Raw genomic sequence first — 14,902 nt, 5'->3', positions numbered from 1 at the left:
GAGTTCAATGGCACTGCCGCTGTCCTTTCTACATGTATTTCTAATGCTGGCAAGCCTGAATGTGCCATTGCTCCCCTTCCAGTGTTATTATTCCCAAACAAGAGGCTCTGATGCCAATGATTTTTGCTGCCAGCTGAAGGACAACAATTTTCTCTTCAAAGCATTTCTAAGGAACGGAGACTATAACTCGGAGAATTTTGAAAACAAGTAAGTGACCGACGTAAGACGAGTGCGCCTCTACCCAGGGACCTCCTCGGATCATCAGAAGGGCAGCGTTTCCTATTGACTTCCTCTTCATCGCCCTGTTTTGGTATCACAAAATCCAATTTGGTCTTTCCTTAGGAGGCAAAGAATTGCCTGCTTAGGAGCCCACAGAGAAGACAACTTAACATTTACCAGGAATGACTTGAGAGATATCACACAAACCGTCTCTGTTCCTGCTAAAAGCAAAATTATCACCTTGGTGGGTGTGATTCAAACTTTTGGGAATATATGGAAAGTAACAGAGCAATGACAGTTCAAGAACATGCAGAGTATTTGCAAAGGTACACTGCAATCTCACTCCAATTTGGTAGAATTTGCTGAAAATGATTTAGAAACTCCAGAGAGCTATGCTGAGGCAGTTATCTGAGACTGCAAACCTCTTGAAAGAACAAGAAGCCCATTTTTGTGACACGATAGTAACGATCAAATAACTATAATATCTGAACAGGACTTAGGGCAATGTGTTGATGGCTCTGTTGTTCTAATTCCATATCTGCCTACCCCTTATGCAGGCTGAATTGTAAAACACAGAAATTAAAGAGAGAAGGCACCTGGTAGTCTGATCTTTGTTTATAGAGTCCTCATTTTATAGATTTATCTTTACCGGCATGGCTATTTACTGATTTGTTTGTAAACACTGTGATTATGGACAACACAATGTTGCATCTTTTTGGTGGTAGGATAATGATAAGTGATAATGGTCCACAAAGGTAAATATTGAGAGAGAGAGAAGAATTCACCTACAATTGGAACAAACAATCCACCACAAAGTGAAGGTAATTGCTGTAAACTGACAATGACAATTACTGTCCTTTTTGCAAACAGCAATTTAGCAACAAACGCCCTTTTAGCAATGCAGTGCTAACCTCGTACAGTATTCCTTAACATTCTCTAACTATTTTGAATTTTCAAATGAAGGAGGCATTCCCAGGAAAGTAACCAATGGGTGGTGAGTCCCTTCCTAAACTTCTATAATTTTCATTACATCTCCAGAGCCTACTTTAAATCTGAGGGTGAACTAAACCTCATAGTTGATGTTTTCCCTCTGATAAGTGTGCAAAATTATGAGAGCCATTGTTTGCCCTAAAGACTATGTAAGACTATGCTAATTTTTACATATTCTTTCATTTCAGGGAAACTTTATTGAGAATCAGCTATAGGCAAGCACTGTTCTAGATCCTGTCGTGGGGAGAGAGACAAGGAAGACATTAATCCTGCCCTTGTAGGGCTCAGTGTTCAACAGGAAACAAAATATATACACCTAAATAATGGAAGTAATACTTGCTATTAGAAAGATAAAGGCTACACCAAAAAGAGAAGGAAGGGAGATCTTTCCTTCCACCTGGGAGGATCAGAGAAACACTTTTGGAGATGGCATCTGACCTGGGTCTTACGGGACCGTCAGGATTCAGAAGCACGGGGACAGCACGGGAGGGGGGTGGCAGAAAGGCCGAGGTGATGGGCACGGTGCCGGCGGTCCCTACAGAAGAGAGGGAGGCTGGTGTAGCTGATGCAGAGGCAGTCTGAAGGGAGGTGTGGTGAAAATGCAGTTTGGAGCAGGCGGCACTGTACTGATTGCTCATTCTAGCTCTTGTGGTCTAAATAGCGACACCGAAAATATTTTTTTCTCAAGTTTTCTGCAGGAAAGAGAAAGAGGAAAAATCTAATCACAGTGGTTTTAAGTTCTCTAAAAAACAGTCTTCTCAACTAGTTTCTTCCCCTAAAGCACATGGTAAAAAGATACTTTAAAGAGTATAAACTTTCTACTCCCACTCCACCCCCAGACCCTGTGTCACCGTCCAGAAGTAGCCACTGTCAACAGTTTTCTTGTTTACCCTCCCAAACAGTCTGTGTAATATATGCACAGATACGCAATCTACCCCCATCCTCACTTCCACCCAATATTGTTTGTTTTTAATTTTTCAATACCAGTACATGTAAGTCTATTTTATTCCTTTAAATAGTAGTCTAATATTCCATTTTATGGAACTACTATGGTTATTTAACCAATTCCCTAATAACGAACTTGGTGTTATTTGACTTTGCTATTTCTTGGTTTTCAATTCTTAATTACAAAAAGTTTAGTTAAAGCCCTGGAAGGAATTAAGTTCAAGGGCAGCGGGAAATCTTAAATAGCACATGAGGCAAAGTCAGGCACAGATATGACAAATATGAAGCAGTTCAAAAAGTTTACTGGTTTTACAATATACTTGAGGCATGTATTGTACTTGCTGTGACCAGGAACTTGACCATCCCTGATACACAATTTCGTACCCTTGGTATTGCTGAACTATTTTCATTACAATAAAGGTGACGGTTCTTGGTGGAACAGTAGTAAAATAGTTCAGGAACACTGACTGATTTTACAACGTGATTTTAAAGAGCTAAAAGACTAACTTGCAAGTATCCACCGATAAGAATAAAATTTATCTCAAGAAGTACATTAATAATGTAAGTTTGGCTTCTGAAGGCATCACTAAAGGCAGTATAGTGTTTTAGATCACTCAGGTTCTAGACTCAAGAAATCCTGGATGGAACATGGAACCCTGGCTCCCCTATTTTCTAAGTTGTTATTAAGCCTCAGTTACTTCATCTGTAAAATGGGGCTAATATTTACTTCATAATGTTGTTGGTGGGGATTAGATGAGATAACATGATATATATAGTTACCGTTCAATAAATGTTAACTATTATTTGGTAACTACCTAATTAATACTTTAACAAACACTTAGTACATAGTGTTACTATGTACCAGGCACTGCTGGTACTCTCTCCATCTCCGTCTCTCTCTCTCTCTCCGTCTCTCACACACACACACACACACCCACACACACACACACACACACACACACGCTCACTCATTAGTTTTTTATAGCAGCCCTACAGGGTTGTACTAACTAGTAAATGTCTTCTTGCGTGCCACTTTTCAAAGTGTGCTTTTAGATACATTATCTTTTTTATTCTCACAACCACTACCCCAGTGAGAAAGAAAATGGAAAACACCAAAAAAAGGCAGGAATTATAATCAACCAAAATAAAATTTAAACTATTGTTCCATTCAGACTGTAACGTTGTTTCACAATTATCATTTCAAACAGATTGTTTACAAACTCAGTGTTTATGATAAACTATGACATCTCTTTGAGCTCCCAGCAATGTCATGAATTACATTCTCATTTTTCACGGTTTTAAACTTAAAGGTTACATGATTAAAATAATAATAAATAATAATGATACATGCTAAGAAGTTATGGGAAAATATAAAGCATTTATTACTGTATCAGATTCCATACAGTGTAATAAACCTCTCATTTACCTAGCACAGTGAGGAGATCACATGCCCTTCAGAGATTAATTCTCTATAAAATATATGCGTTTAATAGAAATCTTTAGAAAATGTAACTTTCCTATTTGGGGAGATGGTAATGTGAAATAACAAACAAAACAAAAGCCATCATTCTTCTGTGCTAATGTTTACTTTTAATTCCTACTTTTGCTATGATGGAGTTACGGGGAATCTGGAAAAAAGAGTAGCAATAGAAGAGGAGGATGCAGTGGAAAAGAGATTTCTTCAGCACCCGTTGCCTTTCCCTTGGATCCCACTCAGGAAAACTCAGTTCAATTGGTGCATTTTACCCTTACCTGTGCCTCAGCACATCCCCAAACTGCTGCCTCAGGGAACAGCCGCATTTTACTTCCAACAGAGAACATATACCTTCAGGACAATTGTACACTGAGATTCACCACTAGCATACTTCCGGTTCCTCAGATGCAATTATAAAATTATCCTCAGGATTTAGGATAACACAAAACCTCACAGCATTCTTATCATAGGGCTGAATTCACTGAATCGAACTGAATCAGATGTGTGTTAAACAGGAATGACAGCCATTATAGTCAGGTCCAAAAAATGAGCCCCAAACTCATCCAGCAAAAAGAAATCACCTTAGCAAGTTTCCAGATGACTCCAATCAACAGCCCAGCACCCAGCCTCAGTGAGACACAGAGGAGCCTTCCCAGCTGCTTTTCTAAAGAAGCCTGGACAGCCTTGGGCTCTTTCTCTGCGTTGGCCAATATGAGTCTGGAACGGGGCCCTGTACCAGATGAATTCTCTTCATCCTGCCAACTGCTTCTTGGCTTGAGCAGTTGTGGGAGCAGCTGGTTTTATAACACAGAGTGAGTCCTTGTTCTGAGGTAGGAGAGTTCTGCATTCTGTGAAAAACTTGTAAGTTTGGGTCTCTATACAACTACCTTCATGAGCTTTAACCTGAAGGTTTGGTGTGTTGTGCTTGCTACTCATGCGTCTTGCAAAGAACCAAACAACCTATGAGAGTTTTATCCAGAGGAAATCTTCCTGCAACTACAAAAGTCACCTTTATCCAATTCTTTGTCTCAATCAGAAACTGAAGGGTCATGAGATAAGAGATCACTTATCCCTGAACCAGTATAACTGAAAATCAACCAAATTCCAGGAATGGTCGGTTGAATACAAGAATTGACTCCTGCTCCCCTCGCCCCAATAATCCAGTAAAGGGATTTCTTAAGGCATAAAACTGCTAGGATAGTAAAAACAGGAGAGAAGAGACAACAGTAACAAAAATTCAGAAGCTGGAAAGTGGACAGAGCTGAATCTTAAATTGGCAGTGGAGAAAGCCAAGACCAATCCAATTTACACCACAGAATTCCCAAAAGGCCCTGGTGGCATTACTGGAAGTAGGGAACAATGGATAGGATGAGCTAAAATAAAGAGGATCTGTTGAACTTCTTTCAAGAAATAGCTAGATTCCCCAGACCAGGCACCTACTCTGTAAAGCAGGGTGACTGCTCCTCTCCCATCGTGGCAAAAGATACATAAATATACAGAAAATATATTCTCTGCAAAGTATAAAATGTAAGTCTCCGAGTGAGGGACTCAGCACAACTTGTGAGGGAGGGGTTCTGTAATGAAAACTAGGATTGGGTGGACACATGCACAGAGATATTCACCCAAGCCCTTTCCCCCAACTTGGTCCCCAGAAAGATGGCAGCAGTGCCCAGACCCTACAGGCAGGTGACTGGAAGATCTTCTCTGGGTGATCTGAACAGCCAAGAAGAAACTGACATGGCTGGTTCCCCAAGGAAAGGGGAAAGGGCTACTGACAGCACTTCTAGTGAAGATATTTCCAACAAACCCCACTCACGTGTACCAGGCTCCAATTAGCTTTGTTTCAGTCCACACCCTGCAATTCTTGAATACAGCAGACAGAGAAGCATAACCTGACATCTAAGGAAAGATTCTAAAATCAAAGAGTCCAAAACAAACAGAAAAATCAACTTGCATCACAGGGATACAATCAGCAGAACTCAGATTATGGGAAACACTATAGGACAAATGGTCCAGTTTCTTCAACAAATAAATTGCGCAGAAAAGAACAGAAGAAAGTGGGGGAACCTATAGAGTGAAAGAGACTTAAACCACATAACAACCAATTGTAGTATATGAACCTTATTTGAGTACTGATTTAAACAATCCAATTGCTTTTTAAAAATAAGGTAAGCAGAGCAATTTAAATATTGTTTGGGTATTTGATGATATAAGGAACTGTGGTTAATTTTTTGGGTATGGCATATTATGGTTATGTTTTTACAGTCCTTATATATTAGAGAAATACACTGAAATATTTATGGATGAAACGATATGATGGCTGGGATTTGCTTCAAGACAATCTGGGTGAGGGGCTGACTAAACAAGCATGGTCATGAGATGAAGGGAACGCAGGGATCTTTTAGACTCTCTACTTGATGTTTGAAATTTTCCATAAGAGAGAAAAACCATCATTAGAATCCTCAGAGAAAACAATGAAATTGTAAAACAGAAACAAAATAATATAAAAAGGGAACATTCAAAGAAAGTTTAAAAGCCCCTGTAAACAAAAAAATAATAAGAGAAATAAAACATTCAGTAAAGATTTGGAAAAAAATCGATGGCATATTCCAGAGAGTACAGTGAAAAACTTTAGAAATGAAAATAAAGAAAAGAATAAAAAGTTAGAGGGCTAGTCCAGAAGGTCCAAAATCTTGGTAACAGTTCCAGAAAGAGAGAAAAGAGAAAGAGAAGGAAGGAATTCATCAACACAACAATGCAAGAAAATGTCCCAGAACTGAAGACCATGAATTTCTAAAAGAAAAGATGTACCAGCTGCCTGACACAATGGATGAAAAAAGGCACACAGCAAGACACAGCATTGTGAAACATCGGGAACAAAGAGATTTGGCAAGTGTCCAGAAAAGACAAAATAAAAACAAAAGCCCTGGCTACGTATAAAAGATGAGGAATCAGAAGCATTTGGGACTTCACAGCAGAAACAACTAGAAAGCAGTGAAGCAATGCCTTCAAAATTCTGAAGGAAAATGATTGCCAACACAGCGTTCTATATCCAGCCAAACTACCAATCAATGGTGAAGGCAAAATAAAAATATTTTTCAGACATGAAGGCCTCAAAAATTTTATTTCTATTTACCCTTTCTCAACAGCAAAAGCAAGGAAGTAAATCCAGAAAGAGGAAGAAATGAAATACAGGGAACAAGGGATCTAGCAGAGAAGAGAGGTGGAGGGGATTCATAGGATGGTGACAAAGAGAGATTCCAGAATAAAAGTTTACTCTCCTTGCCTCAGTTCCCTTAAACGGGAACTGAGAACTGACAGTAGTACCTGCCTCATAGACTTGTCAGGATTCAGCACAAAACACTCTGAGCAGTTTCTGGCATAGTGAGAGCCACAAGAGTTGTTCTCGTTACCATCATCAAAGAAATGACTCTTTATCCTACGTTAGCATATAACTACTTGATATATTACAATGACTAAAAAGAAAGAAATCAGTGTAAAACACATGTCCGAACCAAACATATTTCCAGCTTTGGAATGACTGAAAATTGTCACAGAACCATAGGGTTTTGGAGATTAACAGGGTCCTGAGATTTTTCTAGTGCAATTTCCTTGTTTCAGAGGGTAGGGAATTGAAGCTCAGAGTAGCTAAGTAACTCGCTGGACTATACAACAATTCAGAAGAGCAGTTGAGACTTTCAGTCAGGCATTTCATGTCAATGCACTGAAAATCACAAGGGTAGCTACTCAAACTCCATCTATGGTATCGTCACAGGGTCAGAATTTCACACATACAAAAAAGTATCACCACAGAAATATTTTATCCAGCTCCTGTCATTTTACCCTAAAACCTGCCACTTGGCTCATGATATACGTAAATAGAAAGACCACCTAGAAAGATCCAGCTGGGGCAATAAAGCAAGGAGGCTACAGTTGGGTTTACCGGTTAGGTTGACAAGAGGAAGGTAATGTATTAGATTCACTGTCCTACATTGTCCTTCCTGTTTTGACTCTAGGAAGGATACCTCTAGTGGGTTTACACACAAAAGTATGAATATTAATCCCTAGTGCTGTGGACCAATATGGTGCAGCCTGGATGGGCATTTCTGATGCCTGAGTAGTGGAATGGGTAGCAATGCACTTCTATCACAGTCTTCTAAGTCCTTCTAAAGGAATAAACACAATTTGCAGGATTAGTAGACATTCTGGTCACTGCTTCCAAGGAAATGATGGATCTGGCAATGAGGACTACTGGGCAAGCCCAATGAAGAGTGTGAGTGTCGTCAGGGGTGAAAAGGCAAGATCCCAGGAGAAGAGAATTTCCTCCTAGTCTCATCAGGAAAAGCACCACTGATACTCCTTTGAGGTCTGAGAGAGAAATCAGGCTGGGTGGGAATTTTCCTGGTATAAGTTGTATGATCTGTCTTCATCTCATTCCAACTGAAGTGAAGCCCTCTGTACATCTGCAGAAAGTCTCATTCAACAGTCTGAGATGAACTTATTTCAAAAGAAAATTGCCCATTTTCTTTTCACTGCATCTCAGGGGGAAAGTACAGAATAATTTCTCATCTTTAAAACACTGAAAACTTCTATGCTTCTTGAATATTTCTTACAAACAAATCTGCAGTTACCTTTGGATATAGTACGTGTTCCACAGCAATCCAATACCAAAGTGGTGACTGGATGGATTAAACACCTCAATATTTTCACCATTTATTGATAGCTGAGATTTAAAGTGACAAGTCAAGAGTCCAAAAATACAAAAAGTGCTATTTTCAAATCGTTTATCCTTTCTGCAAGAGCTTATTTTGGTATTTTTGATTAATAAAAAGATTTTCTCCTTTCACTTTCTTATAAACATGAGGTGCTTCTTGGAAAATCATTCAAACAAACAATATAAAAGGATGCACTGTAACTTAGCCAAGTTAGTAAAACATAAAAAGAAATAAGAACTATTTCAAAATATTTCCAAAGTCTTCTGTGTATGAACAGAAACATACAGAAAATACAGTTTTTAAATGAAAAGTACGGCAGGGTCAACACTCACAGAAAAAGTAGGATTCCGGTATTTGCCAGGGCGAAGGCGAGTCCCAAAATCCCACTGCCCATAATGGCGTTGCTTAGGTTAAAAACAGACATGCCCAAGGAGGTTGTTCCTGGAATCTGAACAGAGACAGTGACACTAAGCAAAAGAGTCCTCAAGACATATCATCACGTCAAAGCCTTTAAAGAAAGCACTAACAGGAACCAACAGGGAAATGAAATTCAAGGAATCCTTTCTTAGTGGTCTAGTTATTTTTGTTTAAATGGGTTTCAGGAGAAAATACATAGGCTCTGAGGAATAACCTGGTGAATAAATAGCTATGTTTTTGGTACTATGCTGGATGAATTAAACATCTGTCACAATTTATGTCATTTAAAAAAATAAGCAAACTTTATTATAATGGCACTTACATAGTCATCACATTTCTTTTTTTCCAAATGGCTGTTCGTGAGACTCCTTCTACTTTCACGATCAGAAATAAACTTGCTGTAAAGAGACGTATCATGATTAAATTTCATGATAATGGCTTGAAACTTAACATCATGACTAAATGATTTATTAACTTACCAAAACATCACGCATGAAAAGTTATCAACCAGTTACTTAGGAGTTTTGTTTTTTTTTAAATTATTTATTTATGTATTTTTGGCTGTGTTGGGTCTTCGTTTCTGTGCGAGGGCTTTCTCTAGTTGCGGCAAGCGGGGGCCACTCTTCATCGCGGTGTGCGGGCCTCTCACTATCGCGGCCTCTCTTGTTGTGGAGCACAGGCTCCAGACGCGCAGGCTCAGTAGTTGTGGCTCACGGGCCTAGTTGCTCCGCGGCATGTGGGATCTTCCCAGACCAGGGCTCAAACCTGTGTCCCCTGCATCGGCAGGCAGATTCTCAACCACTGCGCCACCAGGGAAGCCCTACTTAGGAGTTTATAGTTGTATTCAACCACTCTCCCTACCTCGTTTTTGTTTTGTTTTGGTTTTTTTTTTTGCCAGTTTTAGTTGTCCACATTCTTGTTTTACCAAATAAACTAAACGTGCTCCAAGGGCAGACACTTTGCCTCATTCCTTTTCATATCCCTCAATCTACTTAGCACAAAACAATGCAGATGGCAGGTGCTCATCTTGAGAGGAAATGAAAGACAACCGTAAGTCAAAAAGAGCTATAGATTTTGAATCATTTTAATACTAATAAATTAAAACACTATATGCAATGCAAGTTAACTTTTACATAGATTGTTCTCTAATGGAAAATGAGATAATGTCAAGAATACTAGAAAGCTGGCATTGAAAAGAATATTGGAGGCAGGATTCCTTCTGAGCTCACATTCCTGGAGCACAAAGTTATTACATAGGAATTCCCTCCCCCCGGCAAAAAGGAAAACAACTCTTTTCCCATCACACATTCTTTTAGCACCTGCTTATATGCAAGTCACTAGACCAGGCAATGTGGGAGATATGGGGGTGTGTAATAAGTGATGCAGCAGTAGCCCACAGGAAATTATGGTGGAGGAAGCAGGGCATATGGGCCATGGTTAGGGGCAGAGCTAGTAGGGCTTAAAGCAAGCATGGGATTCAGAACGTGAGTTCAAATTCTCACTTGCTCTGAGGGCCTAAGTATGCTACCCCAGTTTCCTGATCTGTGAAACGGGAATGACACTATTACATTATCTCAGAGTGTTACTGGGAGAATTAAATGAGAGCACATGTAAAACATCAGTACAGCTCCAGACACAGAGTAAGAGCAACACATGGGAAAGATTCAGACAGGGTGAGTGGAGTAAAGTATGTACAAATATACAGGAGGAATTCAGAATGCTCTAAGAACCAGCAAATATATTCGGGATTAATATCAGAACTTTAAGTGCTATTGTCAAAGAAAAGTCTATTCATAAGCAAACTGCTACATGTATTAGTTAAGACATGTTAGGGGTGCTTTTTGGCTCTCCTTCTGGAAATTTTATTATCTGGTCTAAGTAAGAAATAATCAGTGTGGGGCTTCCCTGGTGGCGCAGTGGTTGAGAATCTGCCTGCCGATGCAGGGGACACGGGTTCGAGCCCTGGTCTGGGAAGATCCCACATGCCGCGGAGCAACTAGGCCCGTGAGCCACAACTACTGAGCCTGCACGTCTGGAGCCTGTGCTCCCCAACAAGAGAGGCCGCGATAGTGAGAGGCCCGCGCACCGCGATGAAGAGTGGCCCCCGCTTGCCGCAACTAGAGAAAGCCCTCGCACAGAAACGAAGACCCAACACAGCCAAAAATACATAAATAAATAAATAAATAAATAAATAAATAAATAAAGGAGTTCCTTTAAAAAAAAGAAATAATCAGTGTGTTTTCCACTAATAAATATAAAGCCACTTGAATTGGACTACCTTAAAGAGGAATATATCTTTAAACTCTACATTATATTTTCATATGCTTTTTTAATGAGGCTATATTTCACCATAAACCATGTTTTAATGAAAGATACATATCATTAATGTTGGTTTTATTTGTCTACCGTTTTCATCTTTAATCCATATTCTTCAGGTCTGCATTATTTCGCCAGGAGAAACCAAAGGCAGGCAACATAGACACTATGAACTTCCCCTGAGGCCACCACCTGGTACGAGCAGCACAGCCTGCGGTTTATTTCCTTCAGCATCTGCCATTGCCTAGGACCTGTCCAGTGACTGTCAGAGATGAAAAGGAAGTGAAGAAAACCTTGGTCTCCTGAAACCCAGGAGCTGACATTCCAGCTGAGGAGAGACCAGACCAGCTAACACCGGAATAGGAACATCAGGCCATGCAAAATGGAGATGAGATAAGGAAGCCAGAGAAGGAAAAACCATGATTGGGTGGGATTAGCCAGAGGAAACTAAAAGGCCGAGGCCTGAGAAACAGCATTGCAGGGTCTTAGCAAGAGAATGACACAATGAAAGCTGTGTCTTTGGAGACCCATCTGGCAGTTCTCTAGCCTTGGCTCTTCTTTTGCCCTTAACATTTTAAATCTTTGCAAAGAACTGAGGTTTACAGATCTGGCTGGAGAGGGACTGGGAGGGCAGCCTTCCTTTTCACCCAGGCGGTCCACAGAAATGGGGGTGCTGGACTTTCCAAACTGAAATCGACTCATATTTAGTGTGGCTGTTAAACGAAAGACTGTATGTAATCAGGCTAATTTTAACAATCAACTCAAGTCTACCAAATCATTACCCAGAAGGTCCCCTGTTTGCCTTTTTTGCAGAGAGACTTGCTTTTCAAAGAGAATCTCCATTATTTTAAACTAAGGGGAAAGCCCGAACATTTTCAAATAAACTAAACCAAACACCACTAAACCTCCTATTATGGCAGATCTAAGTTCCTGGCCTGCCAATGCTCCCCAGACTTGTGGCAGAAGACTGATAGAGAAGAACCGGATCAAGGCACCTGGATGCAGGGGCATTCAACAGGGTCAAACACTGCAACGGAAGGGGAGGAAGAAGAGGCCCCTGCATGCTTGCCAGCTCTCTGCTGCAGCGCTTCTGCGGGATGAGAATAATGCAAGTGACTTGCAGAGCTGTTGTGATGAGTAACCATGAAAAAGCACATTAAAACACATTGTGCTTTGGGTAGTTTGTTTTTTTGTTATTGAGCTGAATGAGCTGCTTGTAAATTTTGGAGATCAATCCTTTGTCAGTTGCTTCATTTGCAAATATTTTCTCCCATTCTGAGGGTTGTCTTTTGGTCTTGTTTATCATCGGATGAATGGATAAAGAAGATGTGGCACATATATACAATGGAATATTACTCAGCCATAAAAAGAAATGAAATGGAGGTATTTGTAATGAGGTGGATGGAGTTAGAGTCTGTCATACAGAGTGAAGTAAGTCAGAAAGAGAAAAACAAATACAGTATGCTAACACATATATATGGAATCTAAGGAAAAAAAATAATAAAGGTCATGAAGAACCTAGTGGCAAGACGGGAATAAAGACACAGACCTACTAGAGAATGGACTTGAGGATATAGGGAGGGGGAAGGGTAAGATGTGACAAAGTGAGAGAGTGGCATGGACATATATACACTACCAAACGTAAAATAGATAGCTAGTGGGAAGCAACCACATAGCACAGGGAGATCAGCTCTGTGTTTTGTGACCACCTAGAGAGGTGGGATAGGGAGGGTGGGAGGGAGGGAGACGCAAGAGGGAAGAGATATGGGAACATATGTATATGTATAACTGATTCACTTTGTTATAAAGCAGAAACTAACACACACTGTAAAGCAATTATACTTCAATAAAGATGTTTAAAAAAAAAACAAAACACATTGTGCTTTGAGTGCTTCCCAATTCTGCCTCTTTCTGTCTACTTTCTACAGCAAGACTTAACAGGTTTTCCCAAAAATCTTCACTGGTGCTCCCACTGAAAAAGTTTCAAGTCCAAACTGCTCGCCCTGCAAATTCCAGGTACTGCTGAATTTGATTTTGCCTCACTGTTCAATCTTAGCTCCCCCTGCTCTTCCAAATGGTCTTCCCAAGAGGCAGGGAGAATCAAGATAAGACCAGGGCATTCTGAGAATAGAGACTGAAAAACAAGTACCACTAGGAATCCACTCTCCCCTCAAGAGACCCTCCGTCCTCCTCTCTGCCAATGCCTTCCTGCCCGTTCACAACCCTCATCCTCCATGAGTCTGCTGATGTTCTGGTTTGAACATAGTTTTCTGACTCTGACCTATTTACGATTTTTCTGTAGCACCGACTGTGGCACTAAGCTCATCTTGCACCCAGAGTGGTGGTATCATGTTCTCACTGCCTTAGCTCCTCCTTCTATGTACCTGCCCATGTGTTAGCAACTCAGAGGAACCCTCCATAAACCAAATGTGCCTCTTCCATTGAGGAACCAGGGAGTAGCTTAGGCTGCAGGGAAATCTCGCTCGCTTTGTATTTCTGCAAACTTTTTTTTAAAAAACAAAATAAAACCAACCTTTGCTTTTTGTAATGAAAAAGTCCATTTATAACAACTAGGTCAAGCAGCTTATCACAAGTTTCTGTTATCTCACCATTTTAAAAATGCAATTTCATGTTAAAAAGCACTGACCTCTGGCAAAGACCTCTTTATTGACTTAAAAATGAGCTATTGGCGAAGGTGCCTTTGACATGCGGTCTTGGGAATGATAAAAGTATTATTAAAAAAGCATTTTTCAGTGGGTCGTTCTGTACCCATAAAGCAGAATCTGATCAACTCTTAGGTAGCCAATTGTTCTGTGAACAAAACAAAACAAAAATCTACAGTGGCTGTCATGCTGACCTTCAACAGACAAAGCCTTAAAAAGGATGTAGGCATTATACTGAGGTAGTGTGAAGGGAGACAAGCAATATACAGCAGTTATTTAAAGCCAAAAATAAATCAACAACAAGAATCCAGTTAAGGATGGGTTGTACAATGGGAAGATAATCTTCCTATTTTAATCTCTACCAATCAGGTTCTTACTAGATTATAGTGTTTCATTGGAGGATTTATAACACAAAAGAGATGAGTGGTTGAACTTAAATGACCTTTCCCAGCTCTTTCCCTGAAAGTCTAACAGTCTATAAAAAAGGAAAAGAGAAAAGGAGGAAAGAAGCATGTAACCGAGAGACTGGAAAGCATGAAAGAATTAAAGAAATAGCAGGCATTTAAAGAGAAGACTGAGAGGTGAGAAAAGCCTTATCTGGTGGATAAACTCTACCCAAAATAGGAGAAAACAGATTTTCGTTGTAGCGGGAGCCATTAAAGCCAGGGAAGAATTTTCTGACATGAAAACTGAATATGGGAAGAAGTTATGGTATCTTCTTCCCTAAGGTATAGAAAAGACATTAGAAGAAGAGAAGGGGTAAATTTTCAAGGGTCCTCCCAATGATACAAATGTAGTTCATGAACTCCGGAAGACATACAGGGACCAAGAGAAAAAAAGGCTGATGTAAGGTGTAGTGACAAGAGTTCCTCATTAAGGAATACCTTAATGAAAGACTCTCAGATTTTGTTAGAAGCTTCCTGGGTCATAACAACAATATCTATTCATGGAGATTAGAGCAACAGTAGATAAATATTAAAATATGTGAATATTTGCCTGGCTACAGCTAGGATAATCTATTAATATTTCAACGACTTTAAGATAACAACAACCAACAATCATCCCAAACCTAAAACAGTTATTATTAGTCCTTGGGTGGAGAAGAAAGAAGCGCTTGCCAAAGAAAGAGGGTTGCACTTTTACTGTTAGAGACTTTCCTCGTA

At 39.9% G+C, this 14,902-nt stretch overlaps 1 protein-coding gene across 1 annotated transcript in view; it reads right to left on the bottom strand.

The window, feature by feature from the left end:
- The window catches only part of SLC38A1 (solute carrier family 38 member 1), a 64,420-nt gene that overhangs the window by 28,359 nt on the left and 21,159 nt on the right, over positions 1-14,902 (bottom strand). The window contains exons 4-5 of the mRNA XM_007179229.3: positions 9,083-9,158; positions 8,676-8,791 (exon numbers count right to left, since the gene is read on the bottom strand). Of these exons, the coding sequence (XP_007179291.2) occupies positions 8,676-8,791; positions 9,083-9,158 (192 nt within the window). The remainder of the gene's footprint in view (positions 1-8,675; positions 8,792-9,082; positions 9,159-14,902) is intronic.

This window comes from Balaenoptera acutorostrata, chromosome 11, assembly GCF_949987535.1.
Source record: "Balaenoptera acutorostrata chromosome 11, mBalAcu1.1, whole genome shotgun sequence".
Lineage (NCBI taxonomy): Eukaryota > Metazoa > Chordata > Mammalia > Artiodactyla > Balaenopteridae > Balaenoptera > Balaenoptera acutorostrata.
Note: the sequence above shows the minus strand (reverse complement) of the source record. Positions and strands in the feature narration are given on the sequence as shown.